The sequence below is a fragment of the Setaria viridis genome, chromosome 2 (genome assembly GCF_005286985.2).
Source record: "Setaria viridis chromosome 2, Setaria_viridis_v4.0, whole genome shotgun sequence".
NCBI lineage: Eukaryota > Viridiplantae > Streptophyta > Magnoliopsida > Poales > Poaceae > Setaria > Setaria viridis.
In genome coordinates this window covers 26,496,578-26,514,739 of record NC_048264.2, presented here as the reverse complement: position 1 = coordinate 26,514,739, position 18,162 = coordinate 26,496,578, and the positions used below count along the sequence as shown (strand labels likewise).

The 18,162-nt window shown below is 40.6% G+C and overlaps 2 protein-coding genes and 1 non-coding gene across 6 annotated transcripts; all 3 read right to left on the bottom strand.

Annotated features, from left to right (window-relative positions):
* Positions 1-523: 523 nt before the first annotated feature.
* Positions 524-5,103, bottom strand: LOC117845215 (histone acetyltransferase type B catalytic subunit). 2 transcript variants are annotated; one of them, XM_034726176.2, is made up of 10 exons: positions 4,900-5,103; positions 3,791-3,832; positions 3,360-3,469; positions 3,163-3,231; positions 2,674-2,712; positions 2,511-2,584; positions 2,358-2,424; positions 1,963-2,041; positions 1,732-1,889; positions 524-1,484 (listed from the first exon to the last, which is right to left on the bottom strand). In XM_034726176.2, exons 1-10 carry the CDS (start codon positions 4,979-4,981, stop codon positions 801-803), a joined length of 1,404 nt encoding a protein of 467 aa, XP_034582067.1. In that variant the 5' UTR covers positions 4,982-5,103; the 3' UTR covers positions 524-800. The 2 variants fall into 2 exon arrangements, with proteins under 2 accessions (XP_034582067.1, XP_072148301.1); XM_072292200.1 differs by having other exon boundaries at positions 3,791-4,697; positions 4,900-5,050.
* Positions 5,104-5,195: 92 nt separating this feature from the next.
* On the bottom strand, positions 5,196-5,268 carry TRNAF-GAA (transfer RNA phenylalanine (anticodon GAA)). The gene has a single exon. It is a non-coding gene; the product is annotated as a tRNA-Phe (tRNA).
* Positions 5,269-5,346: 78 nt separating this feature from the next.
* Positions 5,347-16,889, bottom strand: LOC117846216 (probable LRR receptor-like serine/threonine-protein kinase At1g51810). Of its 3 annotated transcripts, none has more exons than XM_034727341.2 (13): positions 16,736-16,889; positions 16,012-16,582; positions 14,711-15,186; positions 11,344-11,482; positions 11,151-11,222; positions 9,143-9,214; positions 9,007-9,075; positions 8,718-8,866; positions 8,358-8,620; positions 8,072-8,198; positions 6,793-6,861; positions 6,504-6,693; positions 5,347-6,003 (listed from the first exon to the last, which is right to left on the bottom strand). In XM_034727341.2, exons 1-13 carry the CDS (start codon positions 16,812-16,814, stop codon positions 5,595-5,597), a joined length of 2,685 nt encoding a protein of 894 aa, XP_034583232.1. In that variant the 5' UTR covers positions 16,815-16,889; the 3' UTR covers positions 5,347-5,594. The 3 variants fall into 3 exon arrangements, with proteins under 3 accessions (XP_034583232.1, XP_034583234.1, XP_034583235.1); XM_034727343.2 differs by having other exon boundaries at positions 16,745-16,882; XM_034727344.2 differs by lacking the exon at positions 9,007-9,075.
* Positions 16,890-18,162: the final 1,273 nt, after the last annotated feature.

The following is an 18,162-nucleotide window of genomic DNA, read 5'->3' as shown; positions in this document are numbered from 1 at the left end:
AAGCTTGTCAATCTGAAGCAGGATTGCAAAGTTAACTTTTGCATGTGTAAACAATAAGCCGTGGATGTGTTGTGTAAGCTACTGAGCTCAGCTACCTCTTCAAGGTTTCTCCCATCTGTACATACCAAGCCGACCCTGTGATCACTACCATTTGGTTGATATCAACTTCTGAGCTGAAGTTGATCTGTTTACAGTGTTTTGAATCATAACAAGCTCTCAATAGAAATCGAACAATTGTTGTCTACATAAAAATCAATAACAGAATACTTCTCTCATTCCCAAAACAAGGTGATTTCTAGACTTGCCCTATGTTAAGTTTGATCAAGCTTATAAAAAAGAGTACTAATATTTATGACACAATATTAATATCATTAGGTCCATCATAGAATAATTTCCATAGTGTACTTATTTGGTGATGTAGATGTTGGTACTCCTCTGTAAAGTAACTTAGGGCAATGGTAAAAATCAACTTATTTTAGGAGAGGGACCAATCACCGTAAAAACTCACGATAAGCTTGAGGTCTAACGGGAAGTACTGCAAGGAATATTTCAAGATTTGGCATGGTTGCCAAGCGAATTGTACGTAACATTCTCATCACAGGTTCCAAAAATGAAGTACGTAATAATCTGCCGCAACAAATTCTACCGAGCACCTAGGTTTCTGTTGGCTGTACTACTCTGCGGACTCTGTAAACCAACTTAAGCCTTTCTACCCTGAAGCCAACTATAAAAGATACCTCACCAGGAAAGCTTCCATGCATTACCACATTAGCATAAAATGGAGGAGGGATCACCCAAATTCAAAGAGCAGCCAGGTCTGCCAGTTTATCCTTACCACGCGAGCTAACATTCTTCGCAACCCCAACAATCTCCTCCATTTGGTTGTCCACAAGCTCATTAAGCTGCTGCTCCTGGGTCTTGAGATCTTCTGGTTGCTGCTCAACTGTCTGGTCGTCAGCATCCCCACCCTCTTGTGTCCAGTACACAGCAAAAGACACCTCCTCGTTCACACTGCTTGACATCTGCACCAGACGCTTCCCATTGGTTCCAGTGGCACCGCCAAGGATTTCACCCTTGGTGCGGTCATATATGCAGGCCCTGAAGTTGTCCATGCTCTTACGGTCCTCAGAATCAAGGCTTAGATAGATCAGAATTTCCCAGCACCGCAGGAACTGTTTCTTGTTGATCTTCAGCTTCTGCCGGACAGTCTCGGTCAGGTCAGCTGGCGGAACCATCTTCAAGCTGCAAGTCCTTTTTGAAAGGTTGGTCTCCTTCAGAGATGATACCATAGCACTGAGCGCTGGTTTGATTGGATCAAGTGTGAGAAGACGGAGGCAGTCGATAGATGAACGCACATACTGCAGATAATCTGAAGGGTCTTCTATGGTTACGTCATATATGTTCTCAGATTGTGCAATAGAATTGATTGCCTCAAGAAGCCGAAGGCCATGGCCTTCACCCTGATGAGGTGGCAACACCAGTATCTGAAAATAAAACAAAACAAAATCAGGAAAAACACCCAACCAAACCAAAAACTTGCTTAACTTTCCAAAACATTTAGCTATGCAACTTTATCAAGTCAGGTTAATATCTAAAAACCAGACTGCCCGTGAGTCCAACAACAGAAAGTATAACTTAGCAATACCATGGAATAACTTCAATGAGATTGACAAAATCATGGAGAATAACTTCAATGAAGCAAACAGAAAGTAAAACTGTGAGAGGGCAAACCTGGCTGATCCGCAACCGAGTGCTCTCAGGGTAATGATAAAAATTATGGACAGCTGCAAAACCTAGCAGTTGAAATTTTGAAACGGACTCTTGTGTTGTCCTTTTTACTACCAGAAGCATTTCCCATCCATGTTCCCCAATATCTATAGGCGTGGAACCTAGAGTGCAATGATATCAGAATGAAGAAGTTCCAAGTAAAGCAGACTAGTATATTTCAAAGCCTTCAGTTACCTTCAACTAGAAGCAGAACAAGCGGCACCAGGCGAGAATAAAGGAATGCAGCAACACCTTGGAGTTCAACTCGAACAATCTGGGAATCAAATATAAATCAATCTCAAGATTTTTGGCACCTGAGTAGAGATGATACCACGAACGACAGGCTGAACATGAACATCCAGGTAAATAACAAATTCAAGCTACAAAGCAAATTTTAAATTTTGAAAGTGATTGGGCTTTACATTGATTGGCAAAAAATAGTGTCATAAATTGATCCATGATAACACTTCGTAGAGCAAACTTACTTTAACATATATTAGTTAGATACATTGATCAGCGGAAAAAAATTACATAAATGGTACAAGTTTCATATAAAAAAGCATAAAAAAACCAAGGAAAAAACATATTACCTCAACTGCTGGATCTGATTCATTTGTGCCGTTATGCTTTATGGCACTACCATTTGTCACCACATCTCTGCAACCATAAGAACAATTATGTCTTGCTTCCTGAAGCAACAAATAATACTGCTGCAGCATACTACTGTGAAGAAATAAGAGTACCTGATGTATTCGCATTCCTTTGAAAAGGTTTGCATAAATTCCTCTTTTTCGACCAAGCTTTCTCCAAAAATGCTCTGTCACAGAATGTACGAAGCTTAAGAAATACAAAACATATGTGTGGAGGTTTATTTGCTTAAACAATGACATTGTGAATGAAACAGACCTGAAGAACAGTATTTAGATCAGTTATTCCTTTTCCTCCCTGGAAGATCAGTAAAATGTTTTGTCAATGTCTTGAGGAAATCAGGAAGGACTAAATTTACTTTTACTAACAAATACATGTCAACTGAAATTTCAAATTCTGGATTAGAGTGCTCACGAACAACAGTAGCCTATACATATTTTTTTCTGAAAAGAGTAGCCAATACATTCAGATACAAAGAAAAATAGCAAAGGTGAGCAATGATGGTTGAAGGTTAGAATTGGTTTGCTGTGCGGTGTCATTGAGTCATTGATCAATTCAAATGGACAAGTAAAAACAAGCTAAAAGGTAATGGACGAATTATAACCAAATTCTAAAGCAATATCAAATTACAGCTGGCAACCATACACAGTAACTGCACATGCTAAATGTACAGAAAATCATCTGTATATATAAAGAATTCAAGACTCAGCACAGATTGAGAGCTACAATCAAATAGGCAATACTCACATCAGATGTTTCGTCAAATGAAATATCAGCATATCCATGGAATGATATTGCACTTATCCACACATTTATCTGAAACAAAGTAGCATATCCAATACAATCATGGTCAGATAAGTAGCGTGTCAAACTTATAGAAAGAACTAGTGGAAGAGAGGGCTGAAGAGTCTGCTATTTCAATAACAGTAAAATACTTTGCTTACCTTAAGATTTTTGTAACCATATATCTTTCCATCTTCACCAAAAAAATGGTTTAGGTCAAATGGTTGAATAGAAGTGCAGTCTTCAGAGCCCACCTCATCAGAGTTTCTTGCTGTAATAAAACCAACAGTAGAAAAAAATTAGGAGTCTGGAGAAACCAAATTAATAGGATTATGATTCCATTGAGTTAATTCAGTTCCAGGGCATATAAATAACTGTCTAATTCACTGCAGTCAGTCAGTCGAACTATGCAACTACAACCAAACTTGCGATTCACTATTAGTTTTGAAGACTGCTGTTTACTTTGATACGTAATATAGGTTATAGCGGGCTAAAGAGGTAGGTTGCCAAAAACTACAATTTGCATAAAGAAGGGGTGAAATGGCTGCTAGAAATCATAATTTACAGAGGATTGATGAGAGTAATTACACACCCAGAAACACTTTCATACACTCATTTGCCTCGACTCCAGCATCTGCGCAACAAAAGGAAATGGAAGGTAACTAAATCAGTTAGCCTGCATTTACAATATAAATTGGGGTGCCTGAAAGGACTGAAAAGCGCAAGAGAAATTAGCATGTAACATCCACATAGATGAACAAACAGCACATGTAACTTGTATCTTGCAGAGCGACTCTTGCTAGGACTGCTACAACCACAAAAATGATAGCTGTTCATGTTTGTGAAGGCAAAATAAAAGTCTGCAGTTTAAACTATGATGGGCGCACCTCACAAGGAAAACAAAATAAGGGGGGAACGCATCCACAGGAAAGAAAAACAGCATTCATAAGCAATGGCGGAGCTTCATTGAGGCCAAAGTGAGCCATGGCCCCTCCTTCCACGGAGCTCATTAGGAATCATCTAGTTTCACCATTTGAACACTAAGACATACAACATCGTTCCTCCTTCCACGGAGCTCATTAGGAATCTTCTAAGAGATACAATTTCACAGCAACCCCCCTCCCCAACAGGGTTTGCTGTTCGAGCCCTAGCACTGTTCATAAGGTGGAATTTAACCCATGTGGCTGTCCAAGACTTAAGTTCAGCGCATCAGGGTTTAACCAAGCTGAGAATAACTAGATCGACCCCTCCACGAAGGGCAGAGAAAGCAATTCACTTCCATACAATGTGCAACCTCAGTCCACAAAACAGTGCAAAGCCTAACAATTTCCTAACTTCTCCGCAGCCCTTTTGACTAGCACAGAGCAGCTCCCCGCGTTTCCACGCTGCAGGCACCAAATCAAGCAAGGACACCTGAATCCCGTCAAACAAACAAAAATCTGAGCAGCAGAGGCTCTTCAATCGGAAGCAGCACCGTCCCAGCTCCGCTCCAAACGAAACTGCAGAGCAGCCGTGCCCCAAGCGTAGCCGCCGAGCCAAAAAAATAAAATAAAATTAGAAGTCAAAAAAACAAAACACGCCGGAGCCCAACAACAGCCGCACTGGGACAAAACCGCGCGGCGGACGCGCCGCCAGATGCACGAATCCAGCAGGGTAAACGGGCCGGAAATGAGGGGGTGAGGCGTGGGTCGGGTTTAGTACCGATGCCGGAGAAGCCGACGCGGCGGCGCTTCTTGGGGTCGGCGGCGGCGGCGGCGTCTGTGCCCTTCTGCTTGAGCGCCATGGTCGCGGCCGATCTGGATGCGGAGGCGGGGGCGTGGAGGCTAGGGTTTGGGGGGGTTTCTGGGAGGGGAAGAGGCGGGAGATAGAGGCGGGAAAGAAATGGGGAATTGTTGCGGCGGGCGGGGGCGTGGCGGCGCGCCTGTGAGAGAAGTCAGGGGTAGATTGGTAAAATAAAAATGGAAGTTGCGGAATGGTAAAAAGGAAAATGAAAAAATTGCGGTGAGCGTGGATCGAACACGCGACCTTCAGATCTTCAGTCTGACGCTCTCCCAACTGAGCTATCCCCGCTGCGTGGTGTACGATTAAAATAAAACAATATTAACGTGAAGCACTCCAATTTGAGTAGTGATTTTTTCTGATTTGAGATGAAGAATACGAATCCATTCGCGAACCTTATTGATTGTTTTGGTTGGTACAGAGTCGGAAAATAACATGAATCTTTCTTGACCTACACATTAAATCGTGGCTTCTTTCACATGTCAACTTTATTTACCACAGTCCACAGTACCGGCTTCAAAAGCAAATGCACAAACAGACTCCAATGTGGCCTTCACAGCACAGAAAACACAGCTGTAGACTAGTAGATGGATCAAAGTATCAAACCAAACCAAACCTCATCTCACGGACGGACCAAACGAGGACATAACCGTGTCATCATCATCATCACGCTGCAACGCTCGCCGCGGCGGGACGCTGCAGTCGTTATCGCGAGCAACCTCCAGTGCCAGGCTATCCTTCAGGTGCGCCACCACGTCAGCCATAGTTGGCCTTCCAGCATCGGCCTCCGCCGTGCACGCCATGGCCGTGTCCACCACCATCCACATGGAGCTGACGTCGTAGGCGCCTCCAAGCCTTGAGTCAGCGATCGAGCCGATGTCGCCTGCGGCGATCCTCTGTTTCACGCGCTGGGTGATGTGGCCGTGGCCTGGCAGCAGCGGAGGCTCACCGGTGGCTGCCTCAAGTAGGACTACTCCGAAGCTATACACGTCACTGCTCTCGGTAAGCCTTCCGGTGAGGTAGTACCTGTGAAAATAGAAGCCAACAACGTCAACGAGGGATAGAGCCCCAAACAAGGAAAAAATGCCTGCTGCACATAATGTTTCAATTTTGCTAGTTTTACTTACACATTCATATATAATTAAGTTCCTCCTCCCCGTCAGGACCCTACCTAGGAATAACTAGGTGGTTCTTCAATGGAAAAAAAAAATAGCCAGCTAAATTTGTGGGTGTACAACCGCACTTACTACCCAACCAGTTGAGATAGACTCACTTATCTCTAGGATTCTCTCAAGTCAACTATTGTAAACGTTTACTACAGGTTACTTTTACATGTCGAGTTTAAATGTTCGGAAATGATACATGTAGATTTGTCTTAAAAGTAATTTTCCTGAAAGGGTACATTTGATATATTTAATAGATGTATTGTAATAATAAGTAGTTGCCAAAGCTTAAATAGTAGACTTCAACAACCATAAAGCATCAAAAATATTTTATAGTCTATTAATACATAGGGAGAGATATACTCTGGGTCCATGTAGCCAGCCGTGCCAGCTGCAGTGGCTGATATGTGAGTTTGAGCATCGCTAAGATATGTTTTGCTCAGTCCAAAATCTGCTATTTTAGCTTGCAGATTTCGACCCAAGAGAATGTTGCCGCTCTTCACATCTCGGTGAATTATTGGCGGGCTGCATCCTTTGTGCAAATAATCCAGGCCTACATATACAACAGGAACGACAGGAGATGAAAATAAAAAAAGAACAACACATCCATATTTGCTTACAAAAAATCTGTATGTATTTCATTTCAGCATACCTTGTGCAGCTTCAAGCACAATTTGCACACGTGCTCCCCAGTTCAAGGTTTGGACAGCAGCCTTTTTACCTGCAATGAATCAGCAGATGAGAACAGTGTGTTAACAACCTTCACGTGTCAAGTTCAGCAAATTTGTGGAAATATGGAATTCACCCAGGTTTCTAGTTCTGTTTCTCACTTCTCTATATCCTAATATAGAAATAAGGCCAATCCTTTTGACAAGATGGCTGAAGTCATACAGCTAAGTACACATGTAGTATAAGAAATATAGGAAGTCCTAAGACCTTAATGCGGACCTTATACATTACATTGCAGTATGTGGTCCTACGGAGGTCTCGGAAAGAAACGAGGCTGGGTAAGAATTTGGTATTAGACATGCGCACACATTACTCATGGCTTATTAATAGGCCATATCCACATCGGGCAAGGTGTCATAGTGACAACCCCATGTCATTCCTCGGACCTATGTAAAGAACCAGAGATAGATGGACAAGTAGGTGCCCCAAAAATGCTTCTTTTTCATGTACTGAAATAACTAAACATGTACGTTCAAACTTCAAGATATTTCATATGCAATTTTAAAAGTCACGTAGTTGGTCATTTTAGTAATCAATACTATCTCTATTCGGAAATAAATGAATCTTTAGAATTTGAGTGATTAATCAGCACCGGGTATGCCCTTTTTAGAATTTTAGGGGGTGTTTGGATCCCCGGACTAAATTTTAGTCCCTGTCACATCGAATGTTTGGACTAATTAGGAGTATTAAACATAGGCTAATTACAAAACCAATTTCACAACCCCTAGGCTAAATCGCAAGACGGATCTATTAAGCCTAATTAGTTCATGATTTGACAATATGGTGCGACAGTAAACATTCGCTAATGATGGATTAATTAGGCTTAATAGATTCGTCTCGCGATTTAGCCTAGGGGTTCTGCAATTAGTTTTGTAATTAGCTCATGTCTAGTCCTCCTAATTAGCATCCGAATATCCGATGTGACACGGACCAAACTTTAGCTCCAGGATCCAAACACCCCCTAGTGGTTAAACTTCCTCACTTTTACCAATACACAAAAATATTTTAGTTAGTAATATCATGGAAGTAGTACGGTAGACTTGTTTTGAGAAATTCTGTCTTATAAAATGGTTGGACTTATTAGTAACATAATTCTATGGAAACTGATTCTCAGAATTACTTATTGCCTTATTGGAAACCGTGTCTTGTCGAGCTACATATTATGGAATTGTGTGAGGACTCAAATAAGTTAGGAGACAAACCTCTCAGATGATCATAAAGATTGCCTTGAGACATGTACTCATAAACAAGGGCTAAATGATTTTTCTCCCAGCAGTAACCAACCAGAGAAACTATATTCCTGTGATGCACCTTTGTCAAGCTCTGAACCTATATATGTAACAAGATAACAAATATGAGAAAGAGATATTAACTGCCATATAACCTCCTTGTGTGTTGTGACTCATGCAGATTATTCACATGTGTGCTATGCAAAATTACATTTCTAGTGTGTCATGAATATTTCAAGGTGGCTGGAAAAATTGGTACCTCGGCTAAAAATTCATCTAGGCCATGTGATGATGACTCAGAACGTATCTTGATAGCAACCATGGTACCTTCTTCTAGACAGCCAAAGTAAACAGGTCCAAAACCTCCTTGTCCTATGAACCGTTCGAAATTATCAGTAAACTTCTCCAGCTCCTTATACGTGAATTTCCTATTCTCAGTATCTTGCAGGTGATCCCCTTGACCTTTTGCGCCTCTTGTAGCACTCTCCAGTTGTAGATTTCCATTGTGATCATCTATAGAAACTGGTTGCACAAGTAGAATATATGGCAGAAGTACTGAGTATATAATAAACTGAAGATATACATGCAAGTCTGTAAAGGCTAGAGCAACAGAGCACACCATTAGGCTTTCTTTTTGCTCTCCAGATAAAAAATGAAAAAACAAGTGCAGCCACAACCAGGACAGGGGCCACAACTGAAATAACTAAGAGAGCTTTTTCTCTTGACGGACTTGTCGATTTGTTGCACGTACTTATATCAGAATCATATCTGAAACACATAAGACAACAAGATCAGAGTTTACTCTGGGGACTCTTTGATTGGTCACTTGTTTAAAGATCACAGAAACAGCTACTATAAAAATTTATAAGTACACTAATGGTAAAAAAGCATCAAGAAGAAACCATGACCTGAAAGTAAGTGATCCACCGTAATTTTTGCATAGGGAGTTGCCATTCAGATGGTTGCCAGACAAATTTCTAAGTGAAAGGAAATTAGTAAAGTCCCTGGCTAGGTGACAATTTGTAAACAAATATATCCACTTACAGAACTCGTAGGGAGGGCAAACTTGGTAGGGAATCAGGTATTGGCCCGCTTAAGTTGTTATAAGACAAATCCCTGAAATATTTATACAACTATAGTGAGCAAGCCATTCAAATTCTACAGTCTACACTGATGAAATATGATATACATGTTAGTTATATTTCTATCAATTTGCAGCATAATCATAGGATCATCATGGCAGGTACGAATATATGATTGTTCATAGGATAAAAGCCACACTGCTGAGAAGTTCTAGAGCACTGGCAGAGGGTAATGGAGGCCAAACTGAGACTTGGTCCCCTCCCCCTTACATTTTTCCAATTTGTCTGCTTAATCAGCGTACAGATTGGAGAAAATGAACGATTTTGCACGTGATTGTTCAGATCAAATAAAAGAAAGACAGCCAATTAAAGAGAAGGAACAGAAAGAGCGTAACAAAACTAATTCTGATTCTCAATGGCAGCTAATTCTCTGATAGAAGTGATTATGTGCCTGGGAGTGATTCTCTTTAATTCACTAGCATAAACTCTTAAAATCATGATGGAGAATCACTTCATAGAATCAGGAGAAGCTACTTTTTTCCAGCTCCCAGTCTCTTAGTTTATTTCAGAGAATCAACTCACAGAATCAATAGAGAATCATTTCTCTCTGAAAAACTGTTTAGCAGAGCTCCTACCAAACACATCCTAACTATGCGAGTAATCTGTTGGTCTTTGTTCCTTGTTCATCCCATTAGTTTGCCTGTTGTTTCTTTCATAAGTGGTTCAAAACAAACATATTCACTTGTTGGCGCATCTTGTCACAGTGCAGAGTTGCGCTTCTAATTTTGTCTCAACGGGGGCTCTGTTCACGGACGGACCGTAACCGCCCCGCGACCCCCCACCCCACACACACACACTCACGCATGCATTCAGGTAACAGTCCGGACACTGTTCTGGAGCATAATGATGGCAGGTATGATTGTTCATCACCATCACTTCTTGTAGGGATTTTTCCAAAACCATACAGAAAAATATGTTAAAAGTTGAAAAAAATTAATTTACGGACTGGAAGAAATACACTGGCTATGCCAAATATGCCGTCATCAAAGAGATTATGTACTATAATACGTCCCATCTATTCATGACAACTATATATAGTGCAACCCAATAGGACATGCACCTCATAGCTTTAATTTATTGTGACTTCCAAGCTAGTTATTAACCCAACAGATGGCTTGTTTGGTCTTCTTCCACAGGTCCTTTCTCTTTGACATGAATGCTAAATCTAGGGAGGCTGGCTTATCGACTATAACTTTACAGAGGCCTGTAGAATGGAGTCACAGAAACAAATTCCTAGCATGGTTCGGTGAACTAATTTAATCATCCCAGAACACGTAACCTTTAGAAACTGCATAAACACGATAAGCTAACGAAATTCCTAGCATAACACTATAATCCTGGCTTTCCATGAGTTTACCGAGAACAATATTTGCAAAATTTCAAGAATTTCTAAACAAATAGAAAGCTCAGTGGAAAGAACTACAGAAATCTGAACTTAGACAAAAACTTGCAAGGACAGTTTCCCCTCTATGCTCCCTCGTCATACTGGATAAATACCTCCAGTCCCACCACCTATCCGTGAATTTGCTACAACATAGTTCTCTTTTAGGAAAATGGAGTACTACAAATCCTTATGCTAAAGAGTAAAGAGGAAGGGAGTTGTGTATGTTTGGTTGCATTCCGTAGCTCCTTAAGGCTATATATGGCTCACTTCTGCGGGTTCTCTAATACTTAGTCATTTCTTAAGAGAATTCTACAATGCAATATATATTTTTGATAGAACAAATGCATCTCGAGATGGCAAAAAAAAAAAACTGCGTGTGCAGAAAAACGTGTTATAGTTTTGATGTAGTTGGTGCCTGTTTCACTTATGCATGCTTCGATGCACATCGAGGTTCTCATTCATGGCATTTAGGTTTCTGACAAAAACTTCAGAAGGCTGAGGAAATGACAAGTCATGTAGCACTTACAAATTCTCGAGTGCCGTAAGCAATGTGAAATTCGTAGATAAGGCCCCACGCAAGTTGCTATTGGAGAGATCTCTGCATTGCAATTTCCAGTCCAACATTGTGATTAGACCCGTCAGTAATAATAAACTCGACTACTGGTACTTGAAAGAATGAAGATGGAAGAACTTCCCAGCATATGCTTTTGGATACTTACAGTGATGTTATCCTCGTAGTGTTACCACTTGTATTGCTGCATTTCACACCGTCCCAAGCATATATGGTTGGGAAACATGGATCACCCATCCAGTTTTTCTTCACGCCATACTCGAATTTGATAGCCATGATGGCGTCAACTAGCGCAGATGAGTACGGTCAGAAGAACATACTGTTCAAAGCATAATGTTTGGCACAAGAACATTCAACCTCATCTAAATTCTTAATTCAGCAAGCAATCCAAAGTAAGCTGATAAGGGTTGAACCCATATCGGCGAGATAACCTTAAATGTCATTTGATCGAGCACCGTGAGCACAGCCAGGTCAGGTGGGCGCCTGCCGATCAGGAGTCTAGACGCAGTAGTCCGTCGCCGCCGCCGGTTGCAGCGTCCCGCTCCCCACCACGATGGAACCTCCCAGGAGGCCAGGACCACCCTTCGTCGCACGAGCGCTGCTCACCCACCTCATCGTCATGATTTTTGGTATCGGCTTCGTTGGCCCAAGAGGGTACTATGTAGTAGAGGAACTAGAAAGCACACATACCAATAGGCCCATTTCTTATTTTTCTTTCTTTCTCTCTTTCTATGCAATAGGCCCAATATGGGCCTTGATGTATGTTACGTGCTATTTCAAGCAACTGTAAATAGTTGGTCTCGGTCTATGGCCTTTTATTTTTCTTCTACCTTTTTAGTCATTTTTATTTAATCTTTTTATTTGGTCTGCTTTTCCTTCTTCCACTAAAACATTTTTTCCTACCAATCGGAATAGGTAAAGAAAATTTCTTTATTGATGGAATATCTTTTTTTTTACTTTTGGATAGAATACTTTTTTCCTAGGACTACACTTGTGTATTGTATTATAATCTCATAATCTGAAATATTTTTGATGGGACATCATGTTACCATATTCAGAACATTTCATTTGATTGGAACATTTCTCGTGATGATAAAAATATTTTTCTATAAATCTAGATAATTTTCTCATTAAGCTAGAATATTTTTAGCACGTGGCAAGCTGTCAATAGACCATTTTGTATTGTCATAACTATTTTATTATGATGTAATTTTTTTATTCTTATTCATAACAATTTTTCCTTGGAACAATTTATTTATTCGAGAACAAATTTTTTCCTACAACTTTTTTGGAGAAATTTTACATTGTAGAACGATTTGTATTTCTGATGTTTTTCCCCATTTATTCAAACCTTTTTGTTTCAATTTCTTGAATACGCGGGAGAGCTGCGTATCATTGCCAAAATAGCCATACAAACACACACACACCCCTTATGTCTTTAAATTATATAAGCGCCCATTCATAAAAATGTTCTAGATTTGTTCCACCAACTCAAATCTTTTATTTCGTGTGCAAGCTACAATTGTTCCAGGAGATTTAGAATCATCATAATCGCTATTTTTTTTCCTTCTTGTTTCAATATAGTTAGCTGGATAGAAACACTTTTAATTTGTTTTAATATCTACTTTGATCTATAAACCATTTTCATATTTCAATATCATAGTTTCTACTTTATTCAAGTAAGGTAGGCTCCCAATAAATGCTCACCACTACGCACAATGCTAAAGTCAACCTCACCATCCAAGCTTGTACTACTCCACCATGGCCCGCAGAACAAAATATTTTGCCTTTGGAACATTTGAGTTCATTTGATGAAATAATTGAGCAAATATTGATTTGCCTAGAACAATTGATCCAATATTACAGAATGTTTGTTTGATTTACATAAAACAATCTACAACGTGCCAAAGGTTTTTTATGTTCTAAATGTAAAAAAAGTATTCTAAATAATATTGCTAGAACATGGCCAGAATAATTATGAATATTTTGAGCATTTTAAAATGTTCTAAGTGTAAACCACAAATATTAATATTTTGAATTTTTGGAATAACATTGTAATGTCCTTGTGTGATTTTGCAGAAATGGCAATACGGTTAATGTGTTTTTTGTGATTAATGACAATGTCGTTATTGGAATTGACATATGATGCTTTAGTTTTGTAGATGCAAGTTGAATGATGAACATCGGTGGACAAACATCTAAGAAAGGTTGTGTTACAGATCAAAAGTACAAAATCCATCAAAGCCTGGGACAAATTAAAAGAGGACTGATTTTAACCAAGTTTCAAGCTTATGACAAATTTCCCTCACCAAAAGTTTTGGAGCTGATCTCAGTGCTCGACGTTGGAAGTTTGGAAAATACAAGTATTGCAAATGTTGTGAACAACAGATGTCCCAATGATAACCTCAAAAGATGTCCCCATGGTAGCCTCGAAGCTCTTTGGATGATTCACTAGAGATATTTCCAAGGTTCTGCTACTTGGGCAAGATTGGCCCATGACCTTACCGAATTTTTCTGTGAGAAGTCACTAGGATTAAAGGATGATCTAGTGGGTTGGAAAGGCTCCTCCAATCTGGTTAGTTTTCTGTACTTAACGATGTGTCTGGTGAAGGTGACTTATGAACATCGGAACATCTGGTGAGACCACCTTCGTAACCGTTGGTGCAATAGCTTGTTTTTATGGGTTACGGTCGCTATATATCATATGTAGTTTGTAGGATTGGAACCTAGGGTATAAAACTTTATTATAGTGATAAAAATAGAAAACACAAATGCTATCTTATTTCACATCCAAATAGAATTTCTATAGGTTTTTATAATTGGTTGAGCCCTAGATTTTTAGGAGCCACTTTAACCACCCCCTGCTCTTAGGGCACCTCAGTCCTTACAGTTGAATGGGATTTTTCTTGAATAATCAAGATACTGGCTATGTTTGTCTCCATTTCAAGTTCAAGTCTTCCAGCATAAGTTTGCTTTTGTTTGATTCAGAAATTTCAGGGAGAAATATACTGGACTGAACTAATGGTTGAGTCTTGTTTTCATTCATAAATTAACTGTAGTTTCAAACTCCATGCATATATAACAATGACATCAATATTATTTTGAATAATATCATTGGAAAATATAATGTAAAGGTAGAAATCCTACGCTAAATCAGTACTAAACATTCCATTGCATCATTTAGGGACATTTTAGTCTTTTTTACATTTATTAGTATAGACATCCTTCTATATGAAAAGCAAGATTGCCAAACATCTAGATTCTCTGACCAATGGATTTCCCAAACAATAGCTTCTCATTCTACAAACCCACGGCTGTGTGAAACATGCCTTATGTGCATGCTTGAATTATGTTCTATTTGACACAACCATAGCTCCAAAAAAACTTATTGGAACTGAGTATTTATAATAGCTCTTCATTAAATAGCAGCAATAACTTCAATTTACGAAACAGATGTATAGGTTCCTTATAAAGGGGCGTGAGAGAGAAGGCAGAGCGAGGAGTAGAGGACTTACAATCATCAGAGAATGTTATTGGATTGCTGTGTGGGATGATACTGTAGATCTCGACAGCGTTGATCATCGGCGGCAGCACAGACTTGGCGGTGGCGACAAGGGTGATGTTGCATGTGCGATCGACGGCTTTGTATGCCGTTGGGGTATAGATGCACGAAGCAACCAGGAATGATGAGGTGTATGAGGGCCCCTGTTTTTCGCCGTTCAAGTATATGTCAAACTGTCGAAGCTGAGCATTCTGAAAATCGGCGAAATGCATGAACCCCATGAAGGAGTAGGTCGTCTTGTGCAGTTGATTCCCTGACATGGCGGTGGTGAGCACCGTGTCATTCCCGGTTGCCGAAACCGCTGTCTGGAGAATAGACAAGGGCTCGGCGAAGCTGGGGTCCGGCTGGATAGTCATCCTAGTCGACAAGTTCGCCCAATGCGAGTTATCTTCGGGCCACCAGAAACGATCGTATTCATCGTATGGAAACCTAAACAAAAAAATCCATGAAAAAAGACCATTCAAAGGTTGTTTGGTGACACTACGGTGCGCTTTCTAGTTATTATAATTTGAAGGTGTTTTTTACGGTCTCATATATTCTAGATTTGCTTGGTTTTAGACTGAACCAACCAAACCGAATTTTGACGTGATCAAATTATTAGCGATCAAATTATTAGCGACATGAGGTTGCTTGGATCATAGACATGTATGCCCCTATCAGTAATAAGAAAGGTTGCAAGTATATTGGTACTTATCATCGGTCGGTTTCAATAGGTTATGTTCAATTCTACGCGGAACTTTTTACGATACGGAGAAGACAGAACTTAGTGGCTGTCACCTCCTTATAAACTTGCTGTCGCCACCTTATAAACTCCTTAACCATTGTAGGAGACAACTTAAATTATTGAATGGGTTTTCTACCAAAATCACCTTGGGACCTCCTATTAGACAACATTAGTGTACAAATATGACATGTGGCCCTCGTATGGTACCTAAATTTTTAATTAAATATAGCCATCATTGTTGAGAATTTATAAAAACTTGTGATCAAAATAAAGTACTCCCTATATCTCAAGATAAGTTGGTTTCTAATTTTATCTTAAGTTAAACATTTTTAAGTTTAACCAATTTTACAGAGAAGAGTAGCACACATCTACGATAGTAAATAACTATAATATGAAAATACATTTCATGATAAATCTAATAACATTAATTCTATGTCATAAATGTCAATATAAAAAACAATATTATTTTTTATATGTTTGCTTAAAATTAAGACAGTTTGGCTTAGAACAAAACTTAGAAATCAATTTACCGGGTTAATGACATGCTTGCCCCCATGTTAGAACGACTAAGACCGTTCATGGACAGCCCGGGTGTGACAGTAGGGTAGAGCCCTGCCGGGAGTGGCCTGAGCTCCACGACGGACACGAACGGCGTGCCTTGGTCGGTATCGACGAGGCACACCGGCGTCCAGGCCGCCCACGCCACGAAGACTGCCTCGTACGCCACGTTCCTTCCGATTTTGACGGTCTCCCAGTAGTCAGCCCCCAGGTACAGGTCGAACATGTACTCCTCCATGGACGACGACGACGAGCTGTTCCGGCCATCGTAGTTCCCGTAGAAGGTCTCCATCCGGACTAGGTACTTGGCTCCGGCGACCGTGGGCAGCGAGTAGCAGTTTCGCTTCCCGCTTCCGGGCGGGAAGCTCCGCAGCGTGTCGTACCTTTTCGGACCGTCCCGGTACTCGGCGGCCACCACGTGGTTCTCGCCGGCGTCGACGTACGGGCCATCAGGGACGTAGTCGATACCGGTGGTCGCGTCCTTGTAGCCGCTGCCGTCAAGGCCGCAGTCGATGCTGAGGAACCCTGCCGTCGTCGTCGTCCCTGCATGCATAATGCATATGCATATACGACACCAAATTATGAAACGGGAGAAACTTAATTTGGAGTCCTTTTTTAGCAAAAACGTAATAAGATCAATGAATTCAGGAGAATTTTTTTTTCAAGGGCGGCGGCATGCGATACATTATTTATAACCTGGCTCACCGACGACAGGAAGCACCGCTTGGGCGGTTAGCATGAATAGCCTGGCAGCAAGAAGAACCAAGAAGGCCATTGATCGAGAGATCGCGGTGACGACGAGCACGGGCCGCGACCGTTGTTCTGCGATGGCTCCGCGGTATATATATATTGGTCTTCGAAAATAATATATTGGTCGCCGAAATAAATGCCCGTGAAGAATCAATGACTCGTTAGGGGTGTTTGGTTCAGTTTGCTTATTTTTCGCACATATCACATCGAATGTTTAGATACTTATTAGGAGTATTAAATGTAGACTATTTACAAAACTCATTGCACAGATGGAGGCTAAATGGCGAGACGAATCTATTAAGCCTAATTAGTCCATGATTAGCAAATGTTTACTGTAGCAGCACATTATCAAATCATGGACTAATTAGGCTTAATAGATTCATCTCGCCGTTTAGCCTCCATCTGTGTAATGGGTTTTGTAAATAGTTTACGTTTAATACTCCTAATTAGTATCTAAACATTCGATGTGACGGGTGCTAAAAATAAGCAAAGGGAACCAAACGCGGTCTAACAAACGTGTTTATTTGGTACTCCATCCATTTTGTAATGTTTGTCCATATAGCACAACTTGGGTGCATTGACCATTGACCAAAGACTCACCGGAGTGTTCGGGAAGTACCCTATGAGTATTTACGGACTTTCCTGATCAGGAGCTTATTAATATTGTATCTGACCAAAAGCTAGCTGTGGTAAGATTAGAATTTGGGTGCTGCTAGCACCCGGATATCCGATGGGAAGTTTTCCATCGGACGCTCCATTGCAACATTAAAGTACAAGATCTGCAACATCGAAAGTACATAGTTGCAATATTGAAAAAAATATATCGTTCGATTCTGGGATAGAAAATTCCCGCCGCAACATAACATTATGTTTCATGCAATATTCACTGTGAAACATGCAAAAATAATAATTGCAACATCGATGCTTAACTATTACAACATATGTCGGAGCGTCCGATTTTTCTTCCCTGTCCGGACGCCTGTGTCTTAGCATTACCGTTACAATTTATGTGTGATTAGAAACAGCTGGCACAGCGAGCTGAGGCGTTCCTTGTGGTGGAACCTGGTGCGGTTCGAATCCTCGATCAACACTTGTGCTCGCATTAATCTAAGATTTAATTGGTGCTATTTTTCAGTGGTAGGCGACGTACCCGTCAACAACGAGGCGCCAGTGGTGACATCGTCAATCTAGAGAATTTGCCGACTCAGTCTTTCGGAGATGCTCATAGGATTAGTATTGTGTGCGTGTATGTGATCGTCTGTGTCTGCACGTGTGGTTGAAAAAAAAAACAACAGCTAGCGCAAAAACTTTTACGCAAGGCAGGAATAATCAAAATGACGGTCAAGAATGAAGAAGTCTCCTAACAAACCAAC